Raw genomic sequence first — 26,176 nt, 5'->3', positions numbered from 1 at the left:
CCTATGCAGATACCACATCCCTGCACTGCACCACATACGAGCATATGCCCACACATCCACGCGCTTCAAAGGGCGGGGTGGTCCTAGGTCCGCTGGGATTTCGGACAGTGATTGTACTTGCACTCCTGTGTTCTGGCCCAGGAGTGAGGTTTTTCCCCTTGATCAGATGGAGGGGGGAGCCTGTGGGGTTCAGCCTCTCATGCCTGGGATCAGGCTCATCCAATTGGAGGGATTGTGATGGATGAGTCACATGTTAAATATCGTGGGGAGCTGCCTCTGGCTGTTCGGCTTCTTTAGTTTTGGATGTGATTCATGTTGAAGGTACAGCTGCTGACATCTACCCCAAGGCTTATAAGATATCAAGGAAATTCCTCCCCAAAAATTGACAGTGAGCACCACTTCCCACTGGTAGTTCTTCGGGGTGATGTGTGCATCCCCTGTGAGCCTGGGGGCCGGAGGCACAGGTGACACCAAGAGCTCGAGGTCACCCCGGGGCAGCTCCTCCGAGCACATCCAGCCACCCGGGAAGAGATGTGGGGCAGGGGCAGTGTGGACGCGGGAAGCAGTGAGCACAAGGTGTCCCCGGGAAGGAATGGAAAGGTGGTGGGAACACCACGGGAGGAGGAATTGGGCCCAAAGCAGGCAGCAGAGGTGCCCCGCCTTCCCGAACGGCTGCCCCCTGCCCCGTGGTAGCAGCGCCCTGGCCCCCACACGTGGTGTGTCCGTGTTCTTTGGCAGCAGACTGTCGTTCTGTCCATCCACACAGGCCGGATGTCGGCCAGTGCAGCATCTGTGACGCTTTGGTGCCTGTCCCCCCCACCCCCGATTGTGATACTCGGCAGTTTTTTGTCTTGTGCTCGTTTCATCGTGTTTATTCCTTTCTCCGAATCCTGGCGTGGTGTTCCTGCAGCTGTGTGACATGAGGGCCGCTGTTGTGGATACGTGTGAGGGGGATTTCAGGGTAAGCGGCCCCAGCCCGCCGGGCCCAGCGCTTGCTCGGCTCTGCATGTGGCTCGGACCCCCCATCTCCCCCCCCACCCCGCAGCATGGCAGCTGTGCTCCGTGCCTCCCCCACCCCGGCCCTCCGGGGAGCACCCCGGGCCCCCCACTCATCTGGCTTTCGGGGGATCACTGGCCGCCTGGCATCCGGCTGGCTTTGCGCTAGGAGAGGGGAGGAGGTCCGCAAGCAGGCTTCCCCCCACCTCCCCTCCTCCCCTGGCCTTTGAGCCCCCACTGTCAGCCCCCCCCATACCTCCCCCTTTGGTCTGGAAGTTCAGGGCTAACGGGTCTGTGCTGCCCGCGGCGTCTCTGTCCTTGGTTGCCTGCCGCAGACCGAGCTGCCCGGTGCCCGCTCGCTCTGTGCGCCCGGCTTCGGGGTGTGTCCCCAGGAGGGTCACAGCAGGCACAGCCTCCACCTGCGGGGGCAGGTGGGCTCCCAGCGACCCTGAGGGTCATCCCAGGGGACCCCTGCTTTCCGAGGTGGGCTCGCGCTTCTCCTCCTCCTCTGGGCCGACCCAGCTGGCGAGCCCGGGAGAACCCACGCTGGTGGGATTCACTCGGAGCTTATTTCCCGCCCGGATCCTTTCTCGGTGTTTGGGGAGCACGTATATTCTGGTTTCGGCCTGTCTGCTCTGCCCACGGGGAGGAGATGCTGGAAATGAAAACCGAGGGAAGAGCAGGAGAGAAGCCGGGGGGGAATCAAGTGTCCTGGTGGCAGTCAGGGGCAGCAGAGTAAACCAGGGGAGGGTCCCCCCATCCCCGCCCTCCAGAGCCTCCTCCAAAGCTGCTGAGCCCCTGGTCCTCTGGAAACTCAGGGCGGGCACCGCACAAGGGGGTCCCATGCCCACCCACCCCTGGTGCTTCTGATCCCAGCAGTGGGTGAGGGCTTCTCTCCCCAGATCCTGCTCCCTGGCCGTCAGTAGCTTTCCCCGAGGGGTCGAAGGGAAGGGCCAGGGTCGCACCTGCTGAGTCCCCTTCAAGTCTGCCCTCCTGTTCTGCGATTCCCTCTGGGGAATCTGCTGGGACGCTGGTGGGAGGGTAAACCCGCCCAAGGCCACACTTGCAATGCCAGGGACGGGATTTTAAGCCCGAGCAGCAGGGAGGGCCGGTGCCCAGCAGAACGCTGCGGGGCGGGTGGCCCAAGGCTGCATCCCGTAGCTGTCGCCCAAGGCAGGGGGAGCGAGTGCCACTGGCAGAGCCGAGCCTGGGACCCCATCTCTGTTCCGAGGCAGTGGGATGGAGACAGGCAGGAATGACGTTTTGAGGCCCGTCTTTGGGGGTGGTGGTGGCTGGGGGAGTGACAGAAGGACCTTTGTCCCACAGCTTCCATGTTTGTATGTCTTTTAACACCGTGTCCAAATGTCTGTCTGTCCACCTGGTATGGTGTGAATGTTGGTTTTACCTAAAACTCCTGAAGACTAAGAAACCACCCCATGCCTGATTCCAGGCTGGCCCAGGGCTGCCCTTGTTCCAGGAACATGTCCCTATGGTCCGGGCCCAGGATGACAGCAAGGCTAAGCCCTTAGAGGCCTGGGAGGAAGCAGGCCAAGGAAGGGGTGTCGCCATCAGGGTCCTTGGTTCTGGAGCCCCCACTCCCCCAGGGTCCAGGAGCTCAGCTCCCGCCACCACTTACGCCTCCAGCGTGGCCTTGCCCGTCCAGAGCTGCCAACCCTGTGCAGTGGCCCAGCCTTTGCCGTCCCAGTTTCAGATGCTGAGCATAGTCTGCTGAGCATCTCCCAGAAACAATGACCTTTTAGGGGCCACAGTAAGGATGCACCCAGAGGTGAGCAGCTGCCCTGGTGCCGAGAGGTGGGTCCCCCCACCAATAGCCTCCCAGCAGAGGCCCACTGCCCGCCTGCCTCCAGCAGCCACAAAAAAGGTCTGTCTTGGGTCTTAGGATGCAGGCACCAGCTCGACTCCCTGGTTGTTCACGGGCTTGGGGTGCCTTCCCAGGGCCTCCTGCCCCGTCCCCGTGTACACTAGGGAACTAAATGCAGCCCTGAAACCCCAGTCAGGGGTCCCTGAGGCCCGCCCAGAAAGCAGCCTGGTTATGGAGCTGGAGGGTGTGCAGAGGCCGCGGCGCTGGAGCTGTCCCAGCGCTCCTCCAACTTCCCTGGCGGGATGGGATTGGGGTGCTCGGGGCAGCCGAACCCCCACCTGACCCTGCAACAGGATGCCCGCACCGGCCGGCGACCCCGGTGACTGCGTGGCCACCACCTCCTGCCAGCCGCCCTCAGTCGCCTCTCTCTGCCGCCCCGCAGATCTCGTCCACTTTGACATCCCCTCCATCCACGTAGAGCTGGGGCCGCCGCTCCGCCTGAGCCCCCTGGAGCACGCACGGCGACACTCGGTGACAGACAAGAGGGACTCGGAGGAGGAGTCTGAGAGCACCGCCCTCTGACCCGCGCCACCCCGCCCCGCGTGTACATACTGGGCCCCACCCCTGCCCCCTGGGCTGGCCGTGCGAGGGCTGGAGTCCTGCACACCACGCGGATCGCTGTCACCTCTGGCCTGCGTGGCCCGTGTTGGGGCCGACCTTGTTGTTCCTTTGGGGTGGTGATTTTGGCCTTTTGTTTGATCTTTGCCTTTTGACTTTGTGCCTATTTTGATCTACTTTCAGCCTCCGTGCGGCGCGGCACCCGTCCGTCTGCCCCAGGGCTTCCTGTCAGCAAGGTCCTCTGCGGGTGTAGGCTGGGGGTGTGCGGGAGGGTGAGGGAGGCAGATCGCTCGTCCCACCTGCAGCGCAGAGTTCGGGCCCTGACCTTTGCCTGCTGCACAAGGGGTGGGAGTGGGTGGCAGCCCGTGTAAATCTTCAAGGCTGCCCTTAATGCGTGGGCTCTAAAGTCAATGGCTTAAAACAAAATTTGTTTCACTTTCTGATGGTTTGAGTTTTCCCTGACCGTGTGACCAAGCGCTCCTGTCATCACCACCTCCTTTTTCTACTTCTGAATTTAAAAGATGATCCCGAGGGTGTTGGGGGCCCAAAGATCGCACCCCCCCCACCCCCAGCAACCTCCACCAATGGTAATTCCGCAGTCTCCACGGGCTCATTGCTGGGCTGGGGCGGCCACAGGGACTAGCAATAAACCTGTCACCTGGAGGATGGGAAGGTGGCCTGTGGAGACCCGAGGCGGGTGCCACTGGCCCTGCAGCACGGCGGGCTTCGCTCAGCAGTGGCTCATCACCCCCTCTCTGCCCTTGGGGTGTCCCGTCTGTCCCTGGGGAGCCCAGTCACACTTGGGGATGAAGGGAGCGAGACACAGATTCGGGTCATGCATGCCAAGTCAGACTTTCCAATTTTATCCTTTTAAAATAGATGCGATATACCTATACATGATATAATATTTGTACATATGAAATCTATATTTGTTTAATTTGAGCCACTCAAACTAAACCAATGTATAGGTGTACAATGAGAAATCTAAATGCTTAGTTATTTTTTCCCAACACAGTGTAAAATAACCCTGCCCTGATGGTGGGATTTGCCAACTTTTGGTGTTAACAGCTTTGCTCACTTCCTGGCAAGGACGGGTCAGTACCCAATTTGTAACGGAGCCCAGGGGTCGAAAGTTACCTTTAAATACATGTACAAATAGTTGTCAAAAGTAATGTTATTAAAATAGATTTATTATCCCTGAGCGTGGCCTATCTTCTTGTTTCGACAATAAGCTTGTGGGGGGACACTCCTCGGGAGGACACCTGCGGTCACGGCTGGGCTAGGCTGAGTCCTCGAACCATCTCTTCTAAGTCACCTGAGCTTTTAAAGCTCTGTTCTCACCAATAAATACCGATCCACCGGGAATTCTCTCCATTGTTAGATCCCCAAGGGAGGGCGAGAGGGCCCAATCCACGACTGATTTGTCAACACACTGAGGGCAGTAAGAGGGTCCAGATCTCACTGGGGGGCAGAGACCCATCCCTGGTCTCCCCCCTTTTCTCTGGGGACAGGCTCTGAAGGCCCTCACCACCACCAGCAGAGCCAGCTTCCAGGTGACCGTGGGTGCCAGGGAGCACTGTGCCGCAGGGCAGGAGGCTTCTACTCACAGGTGGCACCGGGGCAAAGCACAGCACTCGGGTTCCAGGCGGCATCTTGAGGCCTGCCTCTGGCAACGCTATTCCCAGAGTCCTGGATACTCTGACATCGTGTCCACGACCCAGCGTCCTGTGACCCAGCTTGGCGCAGGTGTGCAGAGGGAGCACGCGACTGGAACAGGCGGGCCATGCTGTGTTTTCCGTGCAGCTTCCTTAAAAATGGTCAGTACCAACTCCCAGTTGTCCCTGTTCTTCCGTCCAGCAGCCTCAGGTCCGAAGCCGTGCCAGGTGGCAGCGGTACGACCCATCCAGCAGGTCTGTCCCTGCGGGGGGGCCCAGCCCAGGCCCGCATTCACGCCCTCCTTCACCCTGGTGCCTCCCCGTGAGCTGAGCCGAGGATGCCGCCTTCCGAGCCCAGGGTCCCTCCCGGGCCTTCACTGCGCCCTGACCTTCTTGCTCTGCGGGCTCCGAGGCTGCTCCACGAGGGCCCGCTTCTGCGGGGGCGTCCTGTCGTCGGGGCCGCGCGCCTGCTCCCCTGAGAGCAGCGCCTCCCGTGCCTGCCGCACCTCCCGCTTCTCCCTGCGCTCCTCCATCTCCTCGATGTCACCGGCAAACAGGGCTTTCAGCGGGGCGCTCAGCCTGGGCACCGTTGGGAAGTCCGCAAAGCAGACCTGGAGGGCAGCGGGGAACAGGACCTGCGTCAGGGGCCGGGGGGGGGGGGGGGGGGGGGGGCACAAGCCGCGCCGAGGAAGCTCTGTCACCCACCTCCGTGTCCACTGGCTGTGGGGGAAAAATGGGATGGGGGGTGGGGGGGGAACAGGATGGGGGTGGGGGAAAATGGGATGGGGTTGGGGGGGTGGGGGAGCCCTCTCCAGAAGGGGTGCAGATGCCCCACTCCTGGCCGAGGGGGCAACACTGTGAACGGGCCTCCAGAAAGGAGAGGCAGTCGGGACTCAGAGGCAAACCCTGGCTCCTGCCCTCATTCAGGGAGGCCAGGGGGCAAGGCTGGCTGACTTCCCTGGCAAGAAAGGGGAGCACCCGCCTCCCCCCAACCAAGTGCTGAGGTGCCAGTAATGTGGCTGTGGGAACCTCAGGGAGAATCCCCCCTCCCTGCACCCCGTCACTTCCAGCAGCTGCAACACTCCAGTCTGTCCCAGGGACAGGTGGTGTGATGGGGGACAGGCTGGCAGTGGTGATGGTTGTGGGGGGACGGGTAGGCTGTGGTTGGGGGGGGACATGGGCTGGCCATGGTCGGGGGGGACACACATGGGCTGGCCGTGGTGAGAGATGGACAGACACCTCCCGAGCACCCAGCACCCCGTGTTGTGAGCAGTCTCCAGCCCCACCAACCCAAGGGGCACAGACCTTCATGTGGTCAAAGGCAATTCCCACTTTCTCGTTGAAGTCGGGGCTGAAGAGAGGCACCTTGGCATAGCGCTGGCTGAAGTGGTTCAGCATGGTGAACCCCGCATTCATGCGCACCCCCACACCAATCGCCTGGGAGGTGGTGCTGCCAGCAGAAGGCCGCGTAAGGCTGACGCCCAAGCATGGGGCGACCCCAGCCCCCAGATTCCCGCATGAACCCCCCCGGGGGGGTCAGCAGGGCTCCCCCTGACACAGTCTCCAAGGGCCAAGGCCCAGGTTGTCAGTGAGCTGCCTGCCCTGCCTGTCCCTGAGCCCCCTCCCCGGCAGCTCCCTGACACGGGACCGTGTGTGCCAGTGTATCTGCAACACCCTCAGACACCTGCCCCAGCCAGCACCTCGCGTGGGCGGCTGCAGAAATGAAGGCAGGAACCCCCAGGGCGGGGAGCAGGCCGGCCTCGCGTCACGGTCACTGCAGAGCAGTCTGTCCCTACGGGGCTGATGCCAGGCTGCTCTGAGTGTCACTTGGGGAAAGGCGGTGGGTGGCCCGAGGGTCTCCCCTACCTGTGTGTCTTTTCCACGGCCTCCTCCTCCAGGCCATCTTCCAGCGTGGCCTCATGTATCAGGAGGGTGGCGTTCTTCCCTAGAGAGTAAGGGGCAGGGACACTGGAGCAGAGTCCCCGGCCTGAGACATGCTTGGCCCTGGGTCCTCGGCTGTGCCTTGCCCTGTGCACCCGCTAGAACCACAACCCTGCCATTGCCACCTGTACTCACCGATCTGGACCAGAGCCTCGCAGGGCATGGTGTCCCCGGAATAGACCACTTTCCAGCCGGATGTGTGGACCAGCGCACAGCCGAAAGCATGCTTGCAGTGGCGCACCAGGCAGGTCTGAAACTGAAGGAGCAGGTTAGTGGCCTGCAGCCATGGCCCCCTCACTCTCCCCGCCTGCGGGGGGCCCCCTTACCTCTTCCAAGTCGCAGGCTCCCAACAGCGACGCAATCAGCCTTTCCACCGCGGGACTGGAGACCTCCGCTCCTTTCTGAAGGCACTTGGCAGGAATCAGGCTGTGAGGACACAAAGTGGTTCCAGGGCAAACGTGAAACAAAATTTTTTTAATATGATTCAAAGTTCAAGCGTCTGGCTGAAGAACAAACCCCAAACTCATTGTCATAAAGTGACGGGAATGAGTCACTAAGAGGAAACAGTAGTCAATTTAATAAAAGAGCTGAATATCAACACCCAAGACCACAGTAAGGGACCTGGCGGAGAAGTGCTGCCCGTGGTGGGGGAAGGGGAGGCCCACCCTGCAGGCCAGGGCAGACCCCCCACAGAGAGACCCCTCTCTGGGGCAGGAAGGGCGGGCCTCTGCCAGCCATTGGTCGGGTGCTCAGCCCTGGAGTGGTTCCATGGAGAAGAGCTGGAGGGAATCTAGAAACTAGAACAGAACCAGAAGGAGGGCTGAGCAGAGATGTGTCAGGTCCTCACATGGACACGGGTACCAGCTGCTGGATTCGGCCCCAGAGTCAAAGTGTTCCTCCCACCCCCACCCCCCCATGCCATCTGGGGTCCAGTCCCGGGGAGGGCTGCCTGCCCCGGTGTCGGGGTTTCACGGCCCGCCCGCCTTGGACACCCAGCCCGGGGGCCCAGGTGCCAACACTCACCTGACATGGTGCAGCAGCTGCTGGCAGTGGTTGTGGTACTGTTGGAGCCAGGCCTTGAGCTGGGTTGGGGCGACCACCAGCAGAGGGTGACACGGCTTCCCTAGAGACGCCTGAGACAAGGACACCCAAGCGCCAAGTCAGCGACAGGCGTCTCAACGGGAGCGGTTCTGAGTGGCAGGAGGTGTGGCTGCTGACGTGCCAGCCAACCAACTCAAATGGCAACAAAATCAAGTGCCACACTCACCAGAGCTCGTTCTCTCTGCAGTAGAATATTCAGCAAGCCCTGGGGGCAAGGAAGGGAACACACGTCAGCCGTGGCCAAAGTTGACTCTCTGCCCCGCATACCCCTCCTGGAGTCCTTGTCATGCAGCGGCTCCTTCCTCCCTGTTGGCCATCATCCCCCAGGGTGGCCATGGGCAGTGTGACCAGGGACCCAGCTGAGGTCTCCTCGAGGCCAGCCCCGTGAAGGCCAAAGCCCCGCTGCTGTGGGATGGGGGACGCGAACGGAGGGACAAGGTGGTTCCCCCAGCAGAGCAACTGCAGCGGTGAAACAGCTGGGGCCCTGGGTGCGTCTGGGCACAGCACTGAAGGCCAGCTGGGGGCGCGCACGGACCCAGGCGGCACCTGCCCTCCATGGGGTCGTCCCCCACCACTCACGGTGTGGTGATCCGCGTGCAGGTGGGACACGAACACGGCGGCCAGGGTGCCCAGGATCCTGTCCACCTCGTCCCCGTAGTGACGGCAAAGCTGCCCGAACGTGCCTTCCCCACAGTCCAGGAGCAGGGACCTGTCTGGGCTGCAGGCAAGAGCGACAGTCAGGCTGCTGGGAGAGGCTTCAGGGAGAAGAGGAGGCAGCAGTTGCGTACTTCCTATACCTTCCAGAACCTCTCGTGCTCACTCAGAAGCGTCTCTACACACAAAGGCAGTTTCAGGCGTCTGAGCTCATCACATAAAGGAACTGGTCAGCCCCGGAACCCTGAGACCCTGAACCTATATGGAGTACCCAGCGCTGCACAAAGGCTGGCACTAGGACAGTTGGGGAATGGGAGGACGAAACCCTTTACCCCTGAGGGTGCATCTCTGATTATTTAAAATGAACATGGCGACACCCCCCATAGATGATACCAGCTGCGGGCACCATGTGTGGACGTGGGAGGTCTGGCTGCCATGCACCTGCTGCCCTAGTCAAGGAGTTTGAGCCTCTTGGCCTGCTCTCCACCCCACGGGCTAGTGCAGGACAGGCTGCGGGTACCCCTGCAGGGGAGTGACCCAGCGGAGGCCTGCTGTTGCCAGTGAGTCGGGCTCAGCTTGCTTCGATCCCCATGGCCCATCACAGAGCCTCAGCGCCACAGGAGAGGCGAGTCTCCTGCTGGCCTTTGTCCGCCTCTGGAGGAGCCACCAGACTGGGAGCACTGTGCCTGTGCTCCAGGGAGACACCTGAGTCCAGACACAGGGCCTCCTGCAGATGGACTGTGTTGCGGAAGCCTCGGCCACCCAGGGTTCCGGAAGAAGCCCCTTCTACTGGGCCCCTCGGCCCCCCCAGGACAGGCCTGCTGAGGTGCTTTCCTGCATCTCCTTAGTGGCAGGAAAAGTGTGTCCCAGACGGCGTAGTTCTGCTAGCACAGTGCACTGTAAGTGCTGTCCTCATCCACCCCCAGCATCTGAGCTGACACAGCAGAATCTGAAAGCCAGCCTGCTACGTCCTGGTCTGTCTTCCCTCACGTAGGCATCTGCAGACGTGAATGCTACACGGTGCAGACGTGAATGCTACACGGTGTTACATGGTGCCCTGGGTTCTCTTCTTTGCTGGCAAGGACACCACGCAAACCCCGGAGTCCACCAAAAAGCCCCCAGTACAGGGCCTGAACGTGAAACAAACACATGCACCCAGCAGCTATCCCCACATCGGCAGTGACCAGTGAGGACAGGGCGTGGCACAGCAGCGTAGACAGTAACTCACATTCCAGATCTGCCCCTGACCAGCTGTGGGAACGAGTAACCTCTGGGAAGGTTAGTTAGTTCACCAATCAAGGAAACAGGCAGTCACTGCTTCGTAGGACTACTGGGAAAACGCAGTGAGGTGGTTTCTCAGTGAGGTGCAACCTACAGCAGAGCCGCTGTTTCAAACCCTCGGCAGGAGAACAGGGGATGGAGTCTGGCCATTCTCGGAGCCTCTTAGGGGCGTGAACACCGATGACTCCTCTTCCAGATGCTCTGGCCAAGGTGACAAACTCAGGCAGAGTCACACTGGCCCATCTTCACGTTAGCCTGGGCTGGGGGTGGGGGACAGGACCGGCAGGCTCCCCGGTGGACGGAGGCCCCCTTGGGGAATAGCAGTACCTTATGTTGACAAGCGTGGCGCTGACGTTTCGAATCTTCATCGGGATGGCAGAGCCTGTTCCGAGGAAGATGATTTCTGGATACTGGCTTCTTTTCTCTGTGGAAAAACACGTGGAAAAGAGTCCATTTCTTTGGATCAAAAGTGAGCCAGCATCCAGCTCCCAGGAGGGGTTGGTGATGCCCCCGCAGGTGTCCTTACATGAGGACCTCCTCCTCTGAGGCAGAGCCACAGGCTGTTTGTGGGTAAATGGCTGTCTGGGAGAGAGGGCAAGTAAACCCCATAGCCTGTCCATCCAGAGAGTTGCTGTAAGGCTCTTACATAACACAGGGCACTTCTCAGGCACCTGGGTGGCTCAGTGGTTGAGTGTCTGCCTTTGGCTCAGGGTGTGATCCTGGAGTCCCGGGATTTGGTCCCGCATCGGGCTCCCTGCAGGGAGAACCTGCTTCTCCCTCTGCCTGGGTCTCTGCCTCTCTGTGTCTCTCAAGAATAAATAAAATCTCAAAAAAACCCACAAAAAAGGCCACAGGGCACCTCTCCATGTTATGTGAATCATTTACGTCAAGGGACTGGCATCCACCTGGCGTCCAGCTGTCACCACCAGACCTGTACTTCCTGTGGGTGCCGTACCGCCCTGCTGGATAGGAAGCTCCCTGCTTTATAGGGTACAAACGGGCTCCGAGGGCCAGCCCTCCAGAGAGGAAGAGGCAGAGCCAGGACTTGGGGCCAGAGAGACCTGATGATCCCAGGGGATCTTTAACGTGCAACCCAGAAATCCAGTCTCACACCCCCAAAGGCGAGTTAGGGAAGTCAGTCTTCCCCAGACAGACAGGAAGGCTACTTTGAAAGAGGCTCCGCACAAACCCAGGCAGAGTTCCAGGGAGAACCTGCAACTGGGTGAAAGACCACCTGGCCACGTTCATGCCAACACACTGTTAGTCCAGCACTCCCTGCTTCTAGCATGAGCTGAAAAGCACACTATGAAAACCAGCTCCTGGAGCAGAGGTCCCCAGGCTCCCCCTAACGACTCCTCCTGATAGGGCAGAGGAAAAGCCCAGCAAGGCGAGTTACGTGGCCAGGTCTTCCATGGATCCCTATCTGCAAAGGCAGGACTAGATCCCGAGTTGACTGAGCTTGGTACAAAGTTCTTTCTATAGTCTTGCAGAGGCTCCCAGACCCGCTGCACATGGTGCATGCCTGCTACAGAACAGCTGGGCGCCATCGCCAAACGTTCAGATTGAACTGGTCTTGGTGGAGCGGGCAGACACAGGTGCTCCTGGAGAATAAAGGAGCAGCGGATTATGTAACTAGACCTGGTTCAATGGTGCCAGGGGGATGTTTTACTTAGTGCTTTGAAAACACCTGCAGGAGGGTAGCAGCTAAGAGAGGAAGGTTGCCCCGTGGTCTTCTGCTCACCTGCTGGGGCTGGGCCATCCTGCATAGCCTTCCGGTATTCCTGCACACTCTCTTGAAAATTGGGGAGCTCCAGGGCCTCGGCTATGAATTCATCGGGATTGCAGACAATGACAGCATCCCTGCAGGGAAAAAAGCCATCTCAGGTGACCAAAGTGGGCGGGCACATGGCCTCAAGCAAACAAGGATCTGGGTACCCAGAATCAATTTTGGACACAATGTGCAGAAGGTTCTCCAGATCAAGACTGAAGTCTAAGTGACCCTGGGCACTGCTGTTCTCCTGCACATGGAACCCTTCTCAGGTAAGCAGGGGTCTTGGAGCCCTCAGGACATCTTGGCTCAGAATGTGACAATCTTGGCGCTTCTGACATCTGGGGCAGAGTCCCGTGCAGCACCCCCGACCTCTACTTGCTGGATGCCCCTGGCACCCCCAACCCTTGCCAGACCATCACAACTAAAAATGTCCCCAGACCCTGCCTCATGTCCCCTGGGTGCCAGAGAAAGGGAGGGAAGGGTCACGCAGTCCCAGCTGACAAGCATAGCCAAAGAGCAGCAGCACCCGCACTAACACGTACACAGCCTGTCACCCGAGAGCCCTGTGGACACACAGGCCCTGATTTGGTGCCTCGTTTCTAGCAAGGCCCCGATGCTATGACGTGGCTGGTCCCAGCCACATGGAGAGGCAGGCCTCGGATCTGTGGCTTTCCACCCTGACCGGACACCGTACTCACCCGGGAGCTCACACAGCTCCCCAGGCCCAGCTGCCCAGATTCTCACCTGTGAGGTTCAAGACTTGGACTCTGCCCAGGTCAAGGTGAACCCAGCCAGGCTCGTGTATCAAAGTTCACAAACCACCTGCACATGCTGACAGCAGGCTCTGAAATCCCAAGCCCACCTCCGTGGGCCCCAGTAACACGACCATGTGGTCTCCTGGAAAACCCAGCTACTCAACAGCAGAGCCTCATCATTCAGGAACAACTAACACAGACACAGCAGTAGACAGGAAGCTCCAACTCACTCAAAACCTGAAGGACGTGGTGGGGCAGGAAGCACTTCTCACCTTACTGGCTGGACCATCAACGGGGTTGGGGGCAGTGTCACGTTCACTGGGTGCCTTAGAACAGGTCACACCCGACCCAGTAACCCCACATCTAAGAACCACCCAGAGGGGACAGAGTTCCACTCAATCACTGACATACAAAACAGTTAATGCTTCATTAAAACAACAACCTAGAAATATCTAAGAGGAGCAAACATCCCTCTCTGAAGTACCCACGAAAGTCTCCTTACTGAAGGCCACGTAATGACTCCAGAACAGACAGGCCACAAGCACACACGGCCACGTGCTCCAACTTAAGAAACAAAACGCTAACAATCATTATCTCTTATCTCGGAGACAGGATTAAGCGTGGCTAATCTTTTCCATCAAACACTTTCTCTGTAAAACAAGGGACATGTATCACTGTTATCATGAGGGAAAACACGTTTAGGAAGGAATAATCACTGGCCTCTTCCCACCTCAACTGGGGACCTGATTTTGCTCGGAAACTCAGTAACACCAGTTTGTTCACTTGTGGTCGAGGCTCCGTCTGGGGCAGGGGTGGACGGAATTCAGTATCCGGGACACACTCCACGCTGGGGCTGAAATATTTACTACCTGGCCCTTTACGAGAGGAGCTTGGCAACCCCCGATCTAGACCCTTCTGCTAGCTCAGGGTCGCACACAGACCTCTGCCACTCCCTCCGCGGACGGAGCTGATACTTGAGGAGACATTCGCCCCGGACCGTGGGCACGCGGAAGGTGGTGTGTTCCTCCTAGAAGACACAAGTCACACTCTGTGGAGAGGAGGACAAGGCGGGGGGGGTGGGGGGGCGGGGGGGGGAGCGGGGTGGAGGAGGGCCTGGGCCAGGGGCTGGGGGGCCACAGGTGACACTACCTGGCGGTGGGGGGTGGCAAGCGGGGGGAAGATGTCGGAGTGGATGAGGCCGAGCTGCGTCTGGATCTTGTGGCTGCGGAGATTGTGGACCGAGGAGCAGCTCTCATTCAGGATCAGGTGCTGGGTGGCAGGTCCAAACCTATGACAAGACAGCGCGTTTGCAGCATCCCTCAGGGAGGCCTCCCACTGAAGGGGAGCGACGACCCCAGGAGCAAAGAAGGTAGATGGAAGCGTTCAGAGGAGTAAGTAAGTGGCAGGTCCAGAGAGATGGGCCCCCAGGGTCCCGCTCTGCTGCCTCTGCGTTGTGTCCTCTCCAAACCCAAGCACCTCTGGCTGTGCTGGAAGGAGCCCCAGAAAAACCCAGAAGACTGAGATGTCAGGAGCCCATAGCCAGGGGCTGGGAACCAAGTGGAGTACAGGGCGGGGGAGGAGGAGGCACGGTCATGGACGTTAGGACTCAGGCCCTCCAGGGAGGGGGGTGAGGAGCATGGAAGAGCGGGAGCCTGGGGGCTCATGGGGAAGGAGCAGAGGCTGGAACCACCCCCAAGTCCCATGTGCTCAGAGTTCAGCTCTGATCCACCCTCCCAGCTGCTGCTGAGCTCTGCCACTGGGGACCCAAGGAAGAGGCAGGGTGACCGCTTTTGTCCCTGAGGTTGGCAGACCTCTGCCTCACGGGGCTAGTGGGAAGAGGGGAGGAAATGGGTGGAGATGCAGAGTCGTCAACACACTGCCTGTCACATGCCCGATGTCCCGTAAACTGAAGCTGTCACTGTACACTGACGAGGCTCTCCTTTAGGATGGGATCAGGGATCATCGGGGGCAGGCGCAGGCGCTCATCCAGACCCTGGCCTGGAGGGTGTAGCTGGACCCTGCAGGGCCCCACACAAGCCACATGGGCGTGCATACCGCGCCACCTAGTGGCGGCTTTTCTGCACAGTGGCAGGGGTGGCTGCTCCCCACACTGTGCGGGGCGGGGAGCCCAGGGAGCGAGGGGAGGCAGCGTGTCCAGAGGCAACGGGGACAAAAGCAAAGGGGTCCTACCTCTCCATCCACTGCTGGTACCTGGGGTCCGCCAGCACACGCTCGGGGGCCATGTGCACCACCAGCGCCACAGGGGCATCGGCATCGCCTTGGTACCTGCGCGGCAGGAATGAGCTGTGCGCCGGGCGCTGACCCAGACTCAGAACCCCCGCGAAGGGCGACCCCGGCTTGCTCTCGGGTTTTCCAGCTTCCCTCACCTCACTGCCAAGGCCGCGCACACCAGCCCCGCCCCAAAGTGCCGGTGCCTCCGTAAATCCTGCAGTGGGAGCGTGACCCCGGCACCCCCAGGCCACTCAGAGCACGGGCGTTCGCAGACACGGCCCGACGTGCCAGGAGGGCCACAGGTCAGACAGGCACCCCCCGGGCGCCCCAGGCTCCTCCCAGCCCCAGGGCCCCCTTACCTCCGGAGGGTGGCGTTCTCACACACCGGCTGAATGAATTCTTCGTCCGGACATTCTACCACAATAAAAGCAAGACCAGGATCTGGAGGAGTACAGATCTCTTCAGGCAAAATCTGCAAAATCAGGGCGGTCACGATTCCCTCGCGGGGCCAGGCCCAGCTCCGCAAACACGCTGACTGGCTTCAGGTCAACGGCCAGCCTTACGTGATCCCTCCTGAACAAGCACAGAAGCAAGGTCAGGGCCACCCCCACGCCGCCGGCCGGCCTGCAGAGGGCCCGCACCCCCAGAGAGGCCGTGGAACCAAGGTCCCTCAGGTTGGCGGCCACTGGCCCGGACATCCTTAGACCCCGGAAGAAACATCCCAGTCAACAACACGGTGGCCTTCCTCGGGGGCCGTGGACCCCAAATCCAGCCCGGAAGGAGGAAGCATCCATCCCACCAGGAGCAGGACCCTCAGGTGCTAACAAGACCCCCTGCAGATCCACAGCCAGCGTGGGTGAGCAGGACAGGTCCCGGTCAGAGACCCCATCTTATCCCTTGGCCAAGTGAAGGAATTCAGGGCTGTTCCATTTCCCCTAATGGTGAGGTCTGGAGGGCCTGACCCAGACAGCGACTCTGTTCCGGGCCCCGGCTACCACAGCTGAAACATCACAATAATGGGGTGTCTCACCTCCCTGCCCTCATAAGTGATGCTTTTCCCGTCCTTGACAGCAGCAATGATGGGGGCAATGGCAGCTGTCCCGCTGAAAGAAGAGGCCAGCCATCCGTGAGGCAGGGTGCGGCAGGGACACAGGGGCCCCCTCTTTCACCCCACTCCCCGAGAGCCATGACAGCACGCCCTGTCAACACTCACACTGGCAGGCCCAGCTCCTTGGCTTTGAGCACCAGGAAGTTGCCCTTCTTCACGTGAAGCTGTGTCAAAGAGAAGGGAAATGCCATCTCAGCGAGGAGGGAGGAGGCAGCTCGGCCGTCATCAGCCTTCGTCCAAGTGCTTTTACTCTCTAATGTCGCTTTGTCACCGCTCACCTAAACGCAGGCTGGTCACTGCTCTGCGATTGAAGTAGGCTACATTCCACGCTACATTCCCAGGAAGTTGATTATCCTGAAACACTTCAGGACTAGAAGCTCAACGATTTAAAACACTGTGCATTCTTTCCCGACAGTAGCTTGTTACAGATTTAATAAAACGCGCTCCATTTCCAAATGGATTAACAGTCTTCGCATCTCCTTGAGAAGAAGCACCTGTGTCCCAACATCTTGCGCTCGCTGTGTAAGAGCTAACAGAACGGGACAAGTGTGTGGCCTCAAAGAACCGATCACGCAAATCCCCGTGCAACACAATAGTGCACTGACGGTGACAGGGTTGCAAAAGCATGGACAGTTTTTCACGTACCTGTGACACGTGCTGCTTCTACCCTGGAGAAGATTGTAATGAGAAATCCCCAATATGCTCTTATGTTAGGAGGGCAAACAACAATGTAATACTCAAAGATGTGTATTAATATTTTAGGCCCTGATTTTTTTTTTATTTTCACATATGATTTCATATGTGAGATCTGGAGCTCTGGAAGGAGATCTGGAACACGTACACACTTTTAAGTACAGAATGATTACGTAGGATTGTTGATGATTATGTAGGATCAAGCCCTACCAGGATTCTAGAATTTTCTGGCTCAGCAAACGTGACCCTACAGGAGGGCTTACAGCTTAAGTGTGTGCGTATGAGGCAAAGATGATGAGCCTGGATGACCTCTTCAGAGACGGACACTAGCACACCTGCTGTGACCCAGCATTCTCTCCACAGACCCAAGGTGGGAAACTACATGCGCTAATGTTTCACAGGAACTTGCAGACCAAAGGTGGGCAAAGCTCCTCCCTTGACGATGAGCTGAGCTCAACCCACGAGAAGCTGTTCCCACCTGAGGATGCGGAGCATGTGGAGCACAGAAGAGACAAAGAACGCCATCCCATGAGGCCCCAGGCTGGCACGCAGAGCCTCTCCTAGCAGAGGGCAGTCTGCATCTCAGGCCCTCGCTTCTCTGACCTCCCAGAGCTGGGACGAGTTCAGCTTTACTGCCTTCCAAGCCCTCAGCAGAGCGCAGCACACTAGCTCTATGAGGATCAAGGGCCCAGAGGCTGAGCCAGTGAGAGCAGCGCTCAGAAGGGCCAGGCCGTTGCCGCAGCCTTGGGAACAGTGGCCCAGAACAGCCAGGGTTTACCCCACACACAGCACAACCCATCACGCCCCACCGCCTCTATTGAGGGAGGGGAAAAGGACTGGACACAATTACAGACATACACAGAAACCTACTTCAGTAATTATTTTGCTGCCTAAAAACTGAGAAATACACAAGTAACGAACTTGACTTTTCTAAAACTACTATTGAAATAAATTGACAGGAGGGATACTGATGATGATGATCTTGCGACTAGTAACTATTCTGACTGACCCTCCGGGAGCATTTTCCCCGGTTGGTGTGAGGACTTGGGTAAGAACTGCAGATATACAGCCGACATCACTCCTCAAAAAAATAAAAAAATAAAAAAATAAAATAAAATAAAATAAATAAAATAAAATAAATAAAATAAAATAAATAAAATAAAATAAATAAAATAAAATAAAATAAAATATAAAATAAAAAATAAAATAAAATAAAATATGAAATGAAATGAAATAAAATGAATTGAAATGAATTGAAATGAAATGAAATGAAATAAAATAAAATAAAAAATAAAATAAAAAATAAAATAAAATAAAATATAAAATAAATAAAATAAAATAAATAAATAAATAAATAAAATAAAAAATAAAATAAAATAAAATAAAATAAAAATCACTGCCCACTTAAAAAAAAAAAATCACTGCCCACAGAAGGCCAAGGTTGAGCCTTACCGCAGGTTAAAGCGTTTGCTGCAGATAATAAAATTTTAGTGCAAAAAAAAAAAAAAAAAACAAAAAAAAATTTTAGTGCAGAGCCCTATTAAAACTAGACCATCAATCAAATTTTTTAAAATGCCCTAACAGAATTTTCACAGAACTGGACCGACTTCAGGTTTGTGGACACAGGCCTCCGGGAATGCTAGCCAGAGTTAAAATTAGTCCAGTGCTGGCAGCTGAACAGCTACAGTAAAAGGATACAAACTAACGCATAGTGGAACGAGTCTGGGTGAAGGCTGGCTCAGGAGAAGGCTAACGAGGTTGCCTTTATTTCTCAAGTGCAAGACAGCCGATCGTAAGCAAACATAGGCCAGCATGTAGGCAGACTGGCTCTGTTGCCTGAAGAACATTTGAAAGTATGCAAGGAGAAAGGGACCAGGGACTTAGGAGGTGCTCACTTCGAATCCCTGGATGAGAGCTAAGCGACGTCACCATCACATGCCTGCCCGACAGGTGCTTGCTTACCTTACACACAAAAGCTACAACCAAGGCGGGGTCCCGGCCGCTCTTCTTCTGGCCAATATCTGAGCAAAAACAAATCTGATTGTAACAAGGCAAACGTGAAGCTTCATGGGCTTCACAGACTGATGATGCCCTGAGGTCTAAATCGGCTTCATGCCAAATGAAACGGACAAAGGTCGAAGGAAATACTGGTGCTCCTTCCCCAGCAGGACCTGTTCTTTTTCCTCCTCACGCTGAGGTCAGAGTAAACGGAAGATGCAAATCGCTAGTCAGAAAAGCTTGAGAACTGACTAGTAAGATGTTTGAGAAAAATGACACAATTTACTGAGATGTGGAGGAGACAGAAAAAATAAGCTGTAACATTCTTTATAAACAAGCTTATGTGAAACACCACAAAGCCGGAACGGCCTGCAGAGAAAATGCGGGTGTGGGTCTTCAGCTGGGCCATCCCAGGAAGGACAGGCCCAGGGTCTGTCCTTCTCGGTCCTCAGACAGACATGATCCAGGCAGGAGGGATGTATCAGCCCTGCTCAACACTGGACGACAGACCCTTCAGTGGTCCAAGTCCTCAAACACATCTTGGGATTTTAACTCACTCAGCAGGCCATCCTTGTAGAAGGAAAGGGGCAGATCTGCTCATGGATCTGATGGGTCGGCTTAGCAGTTTTCCGCATTTGTGAAAAATTGCTTTGCGTTAATGGGAAAAAAAAGTGTGAAAGCCTCAGAATGAACCAATCTGCCAGACCCTGGCCTCCTCCGGGGAAACCCCACCAGTGCTGGGGATCGAACTGCCACCTTCATGGCAACCCTTCCCACTCTGCCCACGGGCTGAGTCCTACAACATGCCAAGGGAGAAGGACCCGTTTCATACAGAGGCTTCCCATGATAACAATTCCAATCTGGAGTAGTAGATTAAAAAAACAGAAGGGCCGTAGATTAAGAAAACACAAGTCTCTTGACAGTGCCCTGTTTCTATTTAAACAGTATTACCGTCTGGAAGGTGCTGCTCGTTTTCGGCGGATCCAGAATCCGAAGACTGCCCTGGACTGAGTCTTTCTGGACTCTGAGATGGCTGGCGTTCTGCTCGCTTCAGTTCACCTGGTTAGTGTGGAAAAGTCAGACCCCAGGCCCAGAGGGGAACTTTGGGCCAGAGCTCAGGTGTTCGCATGAACCCGCGGCAGAGTGCCCACTAAAGCAGCCTGCCTGCTACTGTGACAGCTAGTGATGTCCCTGCCCTGGTCTTGGGGCCGCAGGACCTCTGGATCCTTTCTGTTTCTGCTCAGCTCAGAGCCCTGGCTACAACAGGAACTCGATGGTGTAGGTGGGCTAACACACACTCAGGCAGCAGGCTGGGTGATGCACCAGCACCACCCTCAAAAGGCAGACCTAGGCCTAAGGTTACCCAGCACCACAGGTGCGGTTCAGGGGGCCAAACTTCACAGTCCGTTAAGTCTCTAGGCCATGAAACCCCATCATGGCAGGAAAAGGCTGGCTCGGCTGCCATGTCTCAGAAACCTGTCTGCCCTGTGCGTGCACTCTCGTTCCTTATGGCCCTCTGGGTGCTGGGACATACGGCCACACACATTATTAAAGCAACCTAGCATCTGCCAGGAAGGGAGGAAGAGTGAGGGACGCGAATCAGGCCTGGGGGTCAGCAGGGGTCAGGGAAGAGGAGACATCGGACCAGGAGTGAGCCAGGCAGGGCGAGCTGTGATGTGACCGGTCATCTCACTGCCCACACCCCCGCAACACGTTTGCTTCTGCTCAGTCCACACATCCTCCAGCTTCCCTACATGGGCACCGTGCAAGCTTCATCTCCTGGCCGGTGCTGGGCTTCTCTGCCCCTCCTTGGGGGCTCTCTTCTGTGTCCCTTCAAGCCCTGGGCAGGCATCAGCGCTGTCAAGGAAATGTCCCTAGTGTCCTGTGTTCTCACCATTGGCACAACCTGGTGTGTAGTGGGACTGGCCAGGCGCATGGACTCTGACGTGGCAGGGCCTAACATGCAGACTGTCTCTAAGTCAGAACCACATCATCTGGCCCTGAGACCACCTGGCCAGCTAACACTTCCATCGGCATATTTATATAAAATACAAAAAAAAAAAAAAAAAAAAAAAAGTTCACTAGCGTGAACCTCTCCAGCATCCTCTCTCCAGATATCTGTGGCAAATAAACCCCAAGCAATAAACGTGTACATCTGAGGGCAATCTGTCGTCTGACACTACTTGATTAGGTAACATCCCAAAGTGTGACCTCGATCATCACATAGGAGTTAACTGTGTAAGATTAGAAGCTCCTGGAGATCCCTGGGTGGCTCAGCAATTTAGTGCCTGCCTTCGGCCCAGGGTGTGATCCCCGGGGTCCTGAGATAGAGTCCCACATCGGGCTCCCTGCATGGAGCCTGCCTCTCCCTCTGCCTGTGTCTCTGCCTCTCTCTCGCTCTCTGTGTGTCTCTCATGAATAAATAAATAAAATCTTCAAAAAAAAAAAAAAATAGAAGCTCCTTAAGGGCAGGGACTGTGTCTTACTTCCTCAGCGAAATTTCCTAACCTCTTTCAGAACACAAAACTGGGTATACAGAGCCGGTATTCCAGCAGTTTCTGTCTTTACCCCACATTTTCCTTGCCTGGGACCGACACTGCTCCCTCCTCCTAGGAAACGAGGCTTGCATACTCACTGTATATGGGGATCTGGAAGACGGTCATGGTCTCATCCTTGTATTCTGGTGCAGAGTGGGGCCTCACGGCTGTGGGAAAAAGACCACGGACAATGAACTGCACTGGACAAAAGCACTGGGTGGGGGGTGGGGAGATGAGCTTTCCAGATCACCAACTGCGGGCTAAAGACCTGCCTTGGAATTCTGCTGGGAATCAACACTAAAACCAGAATCTCAGAGTTAAATGACAATTTTTAGGAAAGAAGCGCCAATATATATTCACCAGCCATTAGCATTTACTACACTAAACAAGCAACAACAAAAAAACAGATTGTGATCACTACTCTGAAAAAATTTTAAAAAAGAAACCAATTCTCAAATTTCAGAGGCATAAGTGAACACACAGCATTGTGCGGCCAGGGAATCTATCAGCTAGACTGTAAGAGCTGGCATTCATTTTGAAATAAAATATCAGTGTTTCTGTTAGAGAGGAGCACTGATAAACTGGGGATGCATGTGGACTCTAGCACGGAGGCCCCAGGAAGAGGCCGCGGGCCTCCCAGCACAGCCAGAGCCAAGGCTCAGGGTAAACAGTGACAAGCTTCTAGATTCCTCTGCTCACATCCCCTCTTCCTACCACAGGCACCTGGAGGCAATTCATCTGAGACCATCTCTAGCCTGTATGTGGGGGCAAGACGTGGGGGCACAGAAATGGCCACAGGCAATATTTTAAACACGCATCTCACTGATGAAGCATTCGGTTTTAAGGTTTAATGTAGTCTACTTTTTACGGATTCTCATTTCAGAGACTGGGGCAGATATAAGGAAGAAATGGTAGATTATGAGTCAGTCAGGAACTTACCCAGGTCTATTCCTTTCAATGGACCAGAAAATATTTTGATAGCTTCTAGGTATTTTTCCTACAAAAGAAAAAGAAAAGCAGCAGCTATGGTTGTACAAACACAGAACACAGCAACACAGCAGTATGTGAGAATTATCAACTGGCATCAACACTGGGGCGCCTGGGTGGCTCGGTTGGTTGAGTATCTGACTTGATTTCAGCTCAGGCTGTGATCTCAGGGTCGTGAGATAGAGCCCAGTGCTGGGCCATGTGCTCAGTGGGGATTCTGCTTCAGATCCTCTCTCCCTCTGCCCCTCCTCCCATTCACCCACATGTGCACTTGCTCTAAAATAAAATCTTGGGCGCCTGGGTGGCTCAGTGGTTGAGTGTCTGCCTTTGGCTCAGGTCGTGATCCCAGGGTCCTGGGATTGAGTCCCACATCGGGCTCCCCCACAGGGAGCCTGCTTCTCCCTCTGCCTGTGTCTCTGCCTCTCTGGGTCTCTCATGAATAAAATCTTTTTTAAAAAAAGAGGCATTGACGTGAACTTTAGTATTTTGAATCACCTTTACACAAATGTTTACTGAGTGTCCACTATATGCTGGGTGCCAAGGGCTCACCAGTGAGCAGGGTGTGAGTCCCCACCCTCGTGAAACTTAAAATCCAATGGAGACAAAACTGAAACAAATGAGCATTAACAAACGGGTAGCAGCAGTTGTGCTAAGCATCTGCAAGAAGCTCAAGAGACACCAGGGCCAGGGTACACCCTGTCTGGAGAGTCAGGCGGGCTTCTGTGCACACGTCCTTTCAGCGGAGCCCTGAAGGCTCAGAAGGCAGGCCTTGGTATGAGAAGGGATTCTGGGTAGAGCTAAGAGTGGCCCACAGAGCTCCAGCGTGGAGACTGGATACAGATGCCAGGCATGGGCAAGGGCCAAGACCCCAGGGCTCGCAGGCACAACAAATGGTGTTTGTGCTGCTTTGCAGTGGAGAAGCCCCAAGGGTTCTGGGTGTGATGCACCTACACATGTGCCCTAAAGAGGCCCCTCTGGCCACCGTGTGGGGGATAAGCAGCTGTCACAGGAGCATAGGGCAGGAGACACAGATAAGAAATGCCTTAAGGGGAAACAAATGGGTGGATCTGAGGCACTACTTTGGAGACAGAATTAATAGTACTTGGCAACTGGGTCGCCTTTCATCTGAAGAACTGGGAAGTGAACTGTCAGCCAGTGGTGTTAACAACGTGCATGCAACTTCTCAACAGTGTTGAGAAGCTGGTTTGAAGGTATGAAAAGGGCTGAAATTTACTAAGAATAAGTGCTAACATCCACTGTGTGCCTCCTTGGTGCCCAACAGGGGATAAGTTGGCCTGTTTTATATGTGCACTTCATGTAATCCTCAGCAACTTTAGGAATTTATAGCCATCTCCCAGATGAACAACCTGAGGCTCTAAGAGGTAAAGAAACTGGTGCAAAGTCGCACAATTAATAAGGCTTTGGACTCAGGTCTCTTTCACTTGATAGGCTCCACCACTGGTTAACTCTGGAGGGCGAAAGACAAATTTGCAGAAAACGGAAATGCTGGTCACTGACACGAAAAAAAAAGGAGGGGTCAGCTGGAAAAGCTGAGTCAGTGGGGTGGCGGTTGGGGAAGTACTCACCAGTTGTGGAGGTCCAGAAAGCACACACTTGGGGAGCCCGGTTTCCTTCAAGGTAAGAATCATTCCTGGAAGGAGAAAGAACATCAAGCTGTCTCATCACCAGGCCCTGTAGCTGCCACTGGGAGGCGCACTCCTTCCTTAACCAGCTACAAGTCTACATGTCCTCATTCCTGCTTCTGTACAGTGATCCCAGACCCCGGGGCAGAAGGGACTCCTCCTGCAGATGTAAGGGACACCACATATTCCTCAGATGCCTCCAGAATGGTCAGGGCTGAGGCTGGGGTGAGGCAGGGAGGCATGAGGAGTGCAAAAATCACACCAAATGAAGGGATGGCTTAAAGTTCTGCAGTGTAGGCACCTCACTGCCTTGCCTTGGTCTCAGTGTTGCACTCCTTCCTAACCATGTCACAAAACTTAAGGAATTTGGCAGTGACATAATCTTAACCTTCCTAGTTGTTGGGTTATGAATAATGGGGTGAGCTGGATGGTGGGTAGCTGCCAATAATCTCAGCGGTATATGCACGTCCTGTAACCATTACCCACTACACCCTCCAGTTTACTGGCACGTATCTCCGGTCCAGCAACTCAATAAACAGAGTAGATGACAACGCTTGGAGAAGCAGCATCCATGTTCACATCTGTCCTGAGTCACAGCTTTCCAAGCTGCGGCTGACAGGGCAAGCAGAAAAGAGGATTCCAGCTCCTCTAGACTTGGAAGATGGGCCAAAAACAAACCAAAAAGAAAGAGAAAGAAAAGAAAGAAAGAGAAAGAAAGGAAAGGAAGGAAAGGAAGGAAAGGAAGGAAAGGAAGGAAAGGAAGGAAAGGAAGGAAAGGAAGGAAGGAAGAAAGGAAGAAAGGAAGAAAGGAAGAAAGGAAGAAAGGAAGAAAGGAAGAAAGAAAGAAAGAAAGAAAGAAAGAAAGAAAGAAAGAAAGAAAGAAAGAAAGAAAAAGAACCAGGCAGGCTAAAATCCTAGAGGCTTCCCTCGAGCATCTGACCTTGGAAGGAATATACTTACCACACAACCCCCCCACGTTACACCAGTGCATTCGGGTCAGGAATATGTTATCCAAACGAGCCACCTTCAACCTAAGAATGACAAAACATTTGAGCAGGACGGCACAGGTCAACCCCTAGAGGCCCTTTCTTCTGCTATAAAAACATCTTGTCCCTCACCCTGGGCTCTCAAGCCCCCATGAGCATCTCTGCCTCACCACCACCCCCCCAAAAAAATGGTTGACTCACTTGTGCTCCTGCATGAGTCTCTGGACGCCCTCCCCGCAGTTGAAGAGGTACCTACAACAGGACAAACATGACGCAAGAATCTCAGAAGATGGGACTCTGTTAAGATTCCTGCCACGCTTTGGAGATGCTTTATTGTGCACGACAGAAAACACCTGAAACACCCCTGTCCGTGCTACCGGGCTGCGTTTCTGGCCGTCAGGATGGTGCTTGGGGAGCCTCCCCAGGAGAGGCGAGCAGGGGACTGGGGGGGGGGGGGTGCCAAGATGGGTCCCTGCCGCCAGCACCTGCCAGCTGAGCTGATACCCCGCTGCCGAGCATGAGGCCCCCCGGTCCCGGGGCGCCCGGGCCGAGTGCGCTCCCAGTGTGCCAAGTGGGGCCTGGGGCGCCAGGGCTGGAAGGGGGACGCGCGCATCCCCGAGTCGGGGGCTCCGGGGACTGCCGGGAACTCCACGGGGGTGCATGTAAGGTCCGGGGATCTCCCCCCACCCCCACCCCCAGGGCCCAGGGTCGCGCCCCAGCAGCGGGGACACCCGGGCGCGGCGCACTGACCGGTTGTACTCCGAGAACACGTAGAGCGCCGCGCCCACGTCCCGGCCGCCGGCCGCCACCACCTGCAGGTACACGGTGTTCGGGCCCCCGGGCTCCCACGCCGCGCCGCGCTTCTCCCGCGTGCGCAGGTGCCGCAGCGGGTCCTTGGGCGGCCGCTGGCGGCGGGCGGGTCCCTGCGACATGGCGCGCCCGGCCGCCGAGCGCAGCAGCAGCAGCGAGCGGAGGAGCCACATGCACCAGCCTCCACCCGCGCCCCCAACGCGGGGGGTCACCCGGCTCCTCGTGCCCCACGCCCCGCCCCTCCGCCCCGCCCCTCCGCCCCGCGTGGCGGGCCCAGCCAATCAGCGCGCCGCGAGCCGAGCCGCCCGCCTCCTCGAGGCCGCGCGTCCAATAGGGAGGAGCCCTGCCCCTCGCGGCTTGTCAACGGGCGACGGCCATAGAGTGGGGGTCGGCTAGAGCGCCCCGGACGGCCCCGCCCCCGGCCTCCTTCCGGCTTTCCTTGGCGACGATTCTTGCCGGAAGCTGTGCTTCGCGTGGGGGCGGGACTTCCGGGAGGGCAGAGCCCGGAAGCGCGGTCCTGGCACGCGACGTTTGGCGTTTCCGGTGCGCGGCGGGCGCTCGCGGTCGGTCTCCCGCAGGTGTGGTCCG

General features: G+C 56.4%; 2 protein-coding genes across 6 annotated transcripts in view; one reads left to right on the top strand and one right to left on the bottom strand.

Moving 5' to 3' along the window:
• The window catches only part of ARHGAP44 (Rho GTPase activating protein 44), a 164,620-nt gene extending 159,983 nt beyond the window's left edge, over positions 1-4,637 (top strand). For 3 of the 5 annotated variants that reach the window (XM_055305056.1, XM_055305054.1, XM_055305053.1), the window contains one exon: positions 3,261-4,637. In XM_055305056.1, coding sequence (XP_055161031.1) covers positions 3,261-3,276 — 16 coding nt within the window. In that variant the 3' untranslated portion in view covers positions 3,277-4,637. Of the gene's footprint in view, positions 1-910; positions 962-3,260 lie in introns of all 5 variants that reach the window. The other 2 variants (XM_055305058.1, XM_055305055.1) reach the window with 1 other exon arrangement.
• On the bottom strand, positions 4,606-25,804 carry ELAC2 (elaC ribonuclease Z 2). The gene is made up of 24 exons (XM_055305052.1): positions 25,529-25,804; positions 24,980-25,030; positions 24,753-24,823; positions 23,736-23,800; positions 22,102-22,159; positions 21,261-21,329; positions 19,577-19,684; positions 18,590-18,648; positions 16,040-16,098; positions 15,857-15,929; positions 15,186-15,298; positions 14,785-14,880; positions 13,744-13,882; positions 13,536-13,621; positions 11,810-11,928; positions 10,396-10,492; positions 8,713-8,851; positions 8,300-8,338; positions 8,056-8,165; positions 7,359-7,458; positions 7,168-7,288; positions 6,958-7,036; positions 6,397-6,541; positions 4,606-5,702 (listed from the first exon to the last, which is right to left on the bottom strand). Exons 1-24 carry the CDS (start codon positions 25,759-25,761, stop codon positions 5,466-5,468), a joined length of 2,466 nt encoding a protein of 821 aa, XP_055161027.1. The 5' UTR covers positions 25,762-25,804; the 3' UTR covers positions 4,606-5,465.
• Between the last annotated feature and the right edge of the window lie 372 nt (positions 25,805-26,176).

Source organism: Nyctereutes procyonoides, unplaced genomic scaffold, assembly GCF_905146905.1.
Source record: "Nyctereutes procyonoides isolate TBG_1078 unplaced genomic scaffold, NYPRO_anot_genome, whole genome shotgun sequence".
In the NCBI taxonomy this organism is placed as follows: domain Eukaryota; kingdom Metazoa; phylum Chordata; class Mammalia; order Carnivora; family Canidae; genus Nyctereutes; species Nyctereutes procyonoides.
This window is presented reverse-complemented; position numbering and strand designations above follow the sequence as displayed.